Below are 8,855 nucleotides of genomic sequence, written 5' to 3'. Positions count from 1 at the left end.
CTAGTTAAGCTTCTCCAATTAAGGGAAGAGGATGAGGACAAAATTAATGAGATGGTGTGGGCAAAACCAAAAAAAACCCTGGTAAACAGAACATGAAACCTATAGTAATAAAAATAGTTAATGTGAACCATCCAGTTTGGGTATGACAATATCCACTCTCCCTGGAAGGGAGATGAGCGCTGCAGCCACTGATCCAGGACCTACCTGAGGATAGACCTTAAAACCATGTATGTCGCCCCATAATACACCCATATTACCAGTAAAGAAGTCAGATGGGACTTACAGGCTTGTCCAAGATTTGAGAGAAGTGAACAACAAAACAGTGAATCGGTACCCAGTAGTGCCTAACCCCTCTACACTACTGAGTAATATCCCCCCAGCACACCAGTGGTTTAGTGTCATAGACCTAAAAGATGCTTTTTTGGCAGGTCTACTGGCAAAGAAAAGCAGGGCTATATTTGCTTTTGAATGGGAGGACCATGATCCTGGGAGTAAGAAACAGCTTTGGTGGACTAGGTTACCCCAAGGGTTTTCCAAATCTCCAAACCTCTTCGGTCAAGCCCTAGGAGAAGTAACACAATTCTTCTCCATCAAACCTGAGCTAAAGCTCATCCAATATGTAAATTATTTCCTTTTCACAGGACAGGAAGAAAAAGAAGATTGGGAATTCACCATAGTGCTGTTAAATTTTCTGAAGGATCAAGGACTTTCGGTATCAAAAGGGAAACTCAAATTTGTAGAGAGGGAAGTAAAATTCCCTAGGACATGTGATTTGTCAAGGGAGCTGGTGGCTGAACCCTGAGAGAATTACGGGGTTAGTCTCACTCCCACCAGCAAAAACAAAGAGAGAAGTCAGAAGGTTTCTAGGCTTGTTGGGATATTGTAGGCTATGGATTGAAGGATGCACGCAGGCCATCCAGTTCTTGTATGAAAAGTTAGTGGAAGAAGAGATTAGGTGGGGAAAAGATGACGAACAAAAGTTTGAAGCTTTAAAGCAAAACATTGTCAGTTCACCAGCACTGAGTCTTCCTGCCTTCTATCTGTTTCTGGATATGGAAAAACGTGTAGCACATGGAGTATTAGCCCAGGACTGGGGAGGGTCCAGGAAACCAGTGGCCTATTTATCAAAATTATAGACCCTGTCAGCCAGGGGTGGCCACCCTGCATTCAGGCTGTGGCAGTTACTGCCATACTCGTAGCAGAAAGCAAAAAATTAACCTTTTGGGAGAAAATTGAAGATATATATCGCAAAATCAGTAAGGAGTATCCTGAGCCAAAAGGCTGAGAAATGGCTCACTGATTCCCGAAGGCTAAAGTATGAAGACATCTTAATAGATAATGGTTTAGAGCTAATCATGAGTAACCAACTCAACCCTGCCCAGTTTTTGGATGGAGAAACAGATGAGAAACTAAAACATAATTGCCTAGAGGCTATAAACTATCAAACTAGAGTAAGAGACGACATAACAGATCAAACACTACAAGGTGGAAAATGATTGTACCTCGATGGATCTTCATGGGTAATAAAGGGGCACAGATTATTGGGGTACGCTATAGGGCATGAAGGGTTAGAGGCCATAGAAAAGAGAAAGTTATACCTTCCAACTGGTCAGCACAAGCGTGTGAGTTGTGTGCCCTAAAACAAAGTCTGGAAACATTATCATGGAAAAGGGGAACAATATATACAGGACTCAAAATACACTTTTGGAATAGTGCATAAGTTCGGAAAAATTTTGGAAGAGAGGGGGCTATTAAATTCAAAAGGAAAGGGACTGATTCACGAAACTTTTGTCTTAGAAGAGTTAGAAACCTTACAATTGCCAGAAGAAGTAGCAGTGGTTTATGTTCAAGGGCATCAAAAAGAGGCAACTCAGGAGGCGCGAGGGAACAATTTAGCTGATTTTGAAGCTAAAAACGCAACAGAATCAGAGACAGATAAACTGATAATGGTATTAACACCCATAAAAGAAATGCAAAAAGTCCCCATATTCAGTGGGACAGAAGAGGAAGAACTCCTTAAAAGAGGAGCCAAGAAAGATAAAAAAGAGAAGTGGAGATGAGCAGGTGGGAGACAAATATTGAATAAATCCCTTGCCAGGAAAATGTTAGAAGGCATACGTGGAACAACACATTGGAGTACACAAGTACTAGGTGATCAATTTCTAAGGGATTTGGGCTGCATAGGAATTTTCAGAATAGCTAAGCAAGTAACTGATCGGTGTGTGATATGTCAAAAAGTGAATAAGAAAATTGTGAGGAAAACACCCAGGGGAGGGTGAGAACTAGCCTTAAGGCCCTTCCAAAACATCCAAGCTGACTTTACCGAGCTTCCCCAGGTACAATGGTGGAGGTTTTTGCCAGTGATAGGAGATCACGTGACTCATTGGGCAGAGGTGGTAGCCACTGTGAAAGCCAATGCCAGTGTTGTGAGTAAAACACTTCTAGAATCAATCATTCCATGATATGGGAGGGCAAACAGGATTGATTCAGACCGGGAAACTCATTTCAGATAGAAGATATTCCAGAAAGTTGTTCAGGCCCTGGGAATAAAATGGGAATTACACACTCCATGGTATCCACAGAGTTCTGGTTGGTAGAGAGAATGAATCAAATTCTTAAAAGAGCTCCAGTTAAGCTAATGATTGAAACCCAAATGTCATGGATAAAATGTCTCCCTTTGGCTTTATTAAGAATTAGAACCCAATCCCAGTCAGATCTGGGGGTGTCACCCCATTAAATGATGTTTGGGTTACCCTTCCTGACCTCACCCCAGAAGGTTGCCACCTATGAGGAAGGGGAAGCCAATGCTAAGAAATAACTGATGTCCATAGCACAAACCTTAGAAGGGCTAAGGCATAAAGGGGCAATTCCTCAAACTACCACCCAGGATTTCAGAATCCATAATATTAATCCTGGGAATTGGGAGATGAATAAGTCATGGGAGATCAGCCTCTAACTCCTCAGATGGAAGGTCCCTTTCAGGTACTGCTCACCACCGAATCGGCCATGCAAACTGCAGAGCAGGGATGGACTCATGGCAACAGAGTCAAAGGCCCAGTACAAGAACCCAAAGAGTGGAGTATAACACTCAAGCTGGGTGAAACAAGACAGACTCTCAAGCAGAGACTGAACGACAAGCAGGAAAACACCAAGACAACCAAAAAGTAGAGTCAAGCTTCCACCAACCAGCTAGAGAACTGTCTTCCTGTTTTAGTCAGAGATAGTTACCAGCATTTGTTGAGGAGAAGTACACAAGGGACTGTAAAAGGTAATGGGGCAGCATCCTTAAGAAGTAAGACAAGGAATAGAGGGCAAGATCAGGTTGGCCCCTTTGTTCACTACCAAGAAGGCTCCATAGCCCTGCTGTGGGTAGAAACCCTGTTGGCATGGTAAGGTGGGGACAAAAGGCCATACCACACCTCTATCATTGCTCAGTTGACTTTTAATTCAACAGGGACTGGAGGGCAGGACTGAATTGGCCTCTATGCTCATCCCTAACACACACTGATTATGGGTAGCGGCCACATAGGCACGGTAGGTGGGAGTCAAAGCCATACTGGACCTCTGCGATGCCCTTTTGTCCATTCCAAATAAGTGTGTCTATGGAAAACCTGAGATTTTTACTGCTGTTCCCACTGTCCTTGCCCACATCAACAGATGCTGGTATGACTCATTCAAGAGACAGAGAAAGTTTTTTACTTAATTGTTCGAGCAAAATTACTTATAGAAAAAGAAAAGGGGGGTTTGTTATAGATGAGTAATTCTATGGTTGACTCTCACAATTAAGGAGTGAATATTAAATATATGTTAAGAGAAGTTTTCTAGACTTATAGTTATCTTTCTCCTCCCCCTTGCATTGTTATCACAGGATAGCCTCTGTAGTAGGGGCATTTGGGAGGGTTGGCTTGTTACTATGGCAGCACCTGACCTCCAATCAAGGTGTAAGACAGTGATCTCCACCACTGGACAGCGAAGAAGGAGTTGATTGACAAGACTTTGGGAGGGGCAAGAGGTATAAAAGACAGAACCTCCATTTTGTAGATAAGCACATGGTGACGGAATCCTTTGCTCCCGGCACTGTGTTATTTTCTTTATTAAATCTTCTGTTGTATTTTGAAAAGATCTTAATATTTTAAATTTTTGAAAATGAAAATGGTTTCTCACATGAGGTTGGGAAATGTGAGGCAAGATTGTCCACACTAGGTGAGCTCCAAGGTACAACTTCACTGACCTGGCCAGACCTCCTTAGGAGCACCCCTACATCAATATAAATCACTTAATGCTCCAATCAGCCCTTCTCCAAAGAGAACAGAAATAAAATACACTCTTTAAAATAGGATTACATATTACTTAAAAGCTCTTTGAAATATTTCTCCACAACTGTAAAAGGAAGTCTGCCTCATGAACTGCTCCAGACCAGAGAGAAATCAAGGCAGAGCCATGGTTTGTCAGGACTTGCTTGATCCTAATGAGTCCTGTGCTGCATTTGGAGCTGAGCCCTTGAAGCTCAGGACCTGAGAGGAGATTGCACAAACCTTTCCAGGAGTTAAAGTAAGAAAAAAACCCCAAAGTGCCTCAAGGCATGAATGGGTCTCACTGAGGTCCATCCCCAACACAAGCTGCTCATGGGCTCCTTGGAGGAGAGAATTGAAGACCAGAATTGGAATAAACACCTCTCAGATATTCAGAGTGCAAAGGAATACACAAAGTACCTTAAAAACCTTGAGTATCTCAAAGTATTAATGAGCCCCACTGAGTGTCAGTACAAAGCTCTCAGGAGACTCATTATAGCAGATAACTGGGGCCATGATTGCACAAATCTCTCGCAGAGTCTGTATCCAAAGGGCAACACCAAATACCTTAAAATACCTGAAGTACCTTGAAGCATAAATGGACCACTGAGTGTCATTACTGATAAAGGCTCTCCAGGGAATAATTAAAGGAGATATTGGAGGCTGGGACTGCACAATTTTTTCATAGATTCTGTATCAAAAGGGAAACACCAAGTAGCTTGAAACAACTGAAGTATCCTGAAGTATTAATGAGCCCCACTGAGTGTTTCTACTGACAAAGCCTCTCCAGGGACTAATTACAGCAAATAATTGGAGGCCATGATTGCACAAACCTCTCAGAGACTCAAAGGCAAAAGTCAAACCCAAAGTCCTTTGAAAAACCTGCACTCCCTGGGAGTATTAAGGAGCCCCACAGGGCCATTCATTACCAAGCTCCCCAGGGACTCCTTCCAGCAGATCCTTGAGGCCCCTGGGATGTGGGCTAGGGGGGGATGCTGAGGGCACGACAAGGGGCTGACAGTGCCCAGCCTGGCTGGGGCTGTGCCAGGAGGCCCCAGGGCCTCAGGACAAGGTGTCTCCTCCCAGCCCTTGGTGGCACAGACCCTGCTGTGCCCCAGGGCACCAAGACTTGACTTCTCTTTGTCCCCACCTGTCATCACTGCTTCCAGTTCTCTGCTCTGCCTGGGGCCTGGGGACACTTTCTAAGTCATGTCCCTCAGTGGGACCCATTAAAAGTTCAAGAAACTTTGGACTTGGATTCTGACTTGGAGTTCTGGATAGGTTTCTTCAGCTTCCTCTCAGAGACTGATGTTCAGGGCCTGAGCACAAAGCCCCAGAGGCTCATTAAAGTCCTTGTGCTGTGTCTGTGCTGCTGAGCTGGGCTCGGCTCCTGGCACAGAGGCAGCTCCTGGTAACCAAGAAGAGCTTCAAAAGCACATTTCTCTTGATGAGCGGCTCTTCTGCCAGCCCAGCAGGGCTGGGGCACTGCCTGCAGTCACCCTGGGCACAGCACAGAGGCACAGAGAGCTTCAATCAGTCAGGGCTGGGAAGGTGCTGAGAAGTGCCTGGGACAGAATCACTTCCAGCCCTCGGCACAGGAACCTCTGGCTGCAGGACAATGCAGCTGCAGCTCCTGGAGCCATCTCCTAAAGCTGGAACATCCCAAAGCCTACAGACTCTGTGAGTACAACGCTGGGTGTTTCTGGTGCAGGGGAGGTGAAATGCTCATGAAGCTCTGTCATGCTGAGGGGTTCTGGTCAGTCACTGAACATTTCCAAAACAACGAAGTTTACAAAAATGAGGAAGTTTTCAAAGACTAGGTAGGTATTCAGTTTCCTGCTATTGGAGAATTGCAGGGAGGAGGGATAAATATTAAATGTTGCTTCCGAAATACTATTATTAGTTTTGACAAGTGCCAGAGACATCCAAGCTGTTATTTTTAGTGACCAATAGGTTCACAAGTGATCCCTAATATGCTTTCAGCCCCTCTGCCCATGGACAGCACCAGCATCACCTTTGCTGGAGCCATCAGGCTCAGTCTCAGCTGTCCTTTCTCCAAGCTGCAAACAGAACCTGCCCCCCAGCCAGCGCCCTGCAAACAGCCAGGGTTCTGCTAGGCCTAGGAGAGTGCACAGAGATTTGGGGTCTGTTGGTGCTGCCACAGAGAGATCAGGCACTGGGAAACACCTGCAGGAGGAAAATCTGCAGGAAGCAGAGAGATGATCAGGCAAGGAGAGAAAACAAACCCCAGCAATACTGTGGCAGGGAGCATTTAGAGATGTCCACAGGACCCCCTCCAGGGCAGCCCCTCCGTCTGAACAAGCCCCCTCCCTCCTGTGCCTCAGCCAAGCCTCTGCCCTCAGGGCTGGGGCTCCGAGGCGTGCAGCTCCTCCTGTGCAGGCAGAGCTGCAGCAGAGCCGTGGGGCAGCTCTGCAGCCCTGGGCCCAGTTTCCTCTGCAGAGCGCAGGGCTGGGAGCAGCTGCCCGGCTCTGGGGGCTCTGGCAGGGGGCACAGCTGGCTCAGGATGACACTGTCCCCAGTGCCAGGCTCTGGGCAATGCTGTCAGTGCAGCCAGGGAAGGAGCTGCATCTCTCTCCATCCAGTGCCACCATAAGGACCCTGAAGTCTCCCTGAGATTTCAGTCCAAGCTAGGAGCTTCTATCCAGGGTTCAAACCTGTCCTATAGCATCTCTGAGTTATAAGATTGATGGGGAAAGGCAGAGGTGTTGTGACACTGGAAGTGCTGCTGGTTTAGTGAAATGAGCCATGTGAGTCCTTGGCTACAAATGTGGAGCTGGGCTGTGGTGGATCCATCTGCTCTCAGCAGTATCTTAGGAGCTTTAAGGAAAATGTGGGAGTTTGAACATCCTCCATTTGAGAACAGTGAAAGCCCAAACAACTGCCAAACAGAATGAGCTGAGGGATCATCTCCCCTCAGACTCCACTTTGCATCACAGATTTTTCTCTGTTCTCCATGAGTGCACCAAAAATGCTTTCTGATATGAAGGAGGGTTTCTGATATGCAGGAGCAGCAGTAGGGATATGGGAGAGCTTATATAGAAAACCTCCAAACTCAAAAAAACTAAAGTCCATGTCTGTGTATTACAGAGGAGGGTGTATGGGAATTGGCTTTGATTTTGGATACAGGTATATCCTCCAACTCTTCACTGTCTTTTTCTCCATGAACAGGTCCCCATGTGCAGCCACAGCAAATGTCCAACAGCAGCTCCATCAGCCACTTCCTCCTGCTGGCATTGGCAGACACGCGGCAGCTGCAGCTCCTGCACTTCTGCCTCTTGCTGGGCATCTCCCTGGCTTCCCTCCTGGGCAACAGCCTCATCATTAGCGCCATAGCCTGCAGCCACCACCTGCACATGCCCATGTTCTTCTTCCTGCTCAACCTGGCCCTCAGCGACCTGGGCTCCATCTGCACCACTGTCCCCAAAGCCATGCACAATTCCCTCTGGGACACCAGGAACATCTCCTACACAGGATGTGCTGCTCAGCTCTTTTTCTTTATGTTCTTCTTCTCAGCAGAGTATTTCCTCCTGACCATTATGTGCTACGACCGCTACGTGTCCATCTGCAAACCCCTGCACTACGGGACCCTCCTGGGCAGCAGAGCTTGTGCCCACATGGCAGCAGCTGCCTGGGCCAGTGCCTTTCTCAATGCTCTGCTGCACACAGCCAATACATTTTCCCTGCCCCTGTGCCATGGCAATGCCCTGGGCCAGTTCTTCTGTGAAATCCCACAGATCCTCAAGCTCTCCTGCTCAAATTCCTACATTAGGAAATTTGGTCCTCTTATAAGTAGTGCTTTTCTGGTTTTTGGTTGTTTTGTGTTCATTGTTTTCTCCTATGTGCAGATCTTCAGGGCTGTGCTGAGTATCCCCTCTGAGCAGGGACGGAACAAAGCCTTTTCCACCTGCCTCCCTCATCTCACTGTGGTCTCTCTGTTCCTCAGCACTGGCACATTTGCCTACTTTAAGTCTCCCTCCATCTCCTCCCCAACCCTGGATCTGGCCCTGTCAGTTCTGTACTCAGTGGTGCCTCCAGCCCTGAATCCCCTCATCTACAGCCTAAGGAACAAGGAGCTCAAGGCGGCAGTGAGGAGACTGATGACAGGATGCATTCAGCAACATTAAACTGCTGGCCCAGTTCTGCAAATCACTTGTAATAAAAGTCATGTTTAATACGTCTTTTTGGTTTCATCTTGGAGGTTCTTTTGCTTTGCTTTACTTAATATTGTCAGCAAAGAATTTTAATTCTTAGTACCATTTCTCTATTTTTTTCTTCACCTTTCTCGTGGCAGTAGCCTGTGTCAATGAGGGACTGCCCTCTTGGTGGCTTTAAAGGTACTAAAGGATCTCCCAGCAAAGTTTTCTGCAGAGACGCCCTTTTGTTGCCTTCTCTGGAGCTGCAGTAGCAATGTCTGTGTGAAGAGCTGGGGCAGATCAGTGCTGGCCAAGCAGCCCAGCTCCTGCTGGCCACACCATTCCTGATGCAGGCCAGGAGCCATTGGCCTTCTTGGCCACCTGGGCACACTGCTGCCTCGTGTGCAGC

General features: G+C 46.8%; 1 protein-coding gene across 1 annotated transcript; it reads left to right on the top strand.

The window, feature by feature from the left end:
- The first annotated feature begins 7,615 nt into the window (after positions 1 to 7,615).
- Positions 7,616 to 8,437, top strand: LOC131559599 (olfactory receptor 14C36-like). Its single transcript, XM_058808017.1, has one exon. It carries the CDS (start codon positions 7,667 to 7,669, stop codon positions 8,435 to 8,437), a length of 771 nt encoding a protein of 256 aa, XP_058664000.1. The 5' UTR covers positions 7,616 to 7,666.
- The last annotated feature ends 418 nt before the right edge of the window (positions 8,438 to 8,855 follow it).

The sequence above is a fragment of the Ammospiza caudacuta genome, chromosome 7 (genome assembly GCF_027887145.1).
Source record: "Ammospiza caudacuta isolate bAmmCau1 chromosome 7, bAmmCau1.pri, whole genome shotgun sequence".
NCBI classification, from domain to species: domain Eukaryota; kingdom Metazoa; phylum Chordata; class Aves; order Passeriformes; family Passerellidae; genus Ammospiza; species Ammospiza caudacuta.
This window is presented reverse-complemented; position numbering and strand designations above follow the sequence as displayed.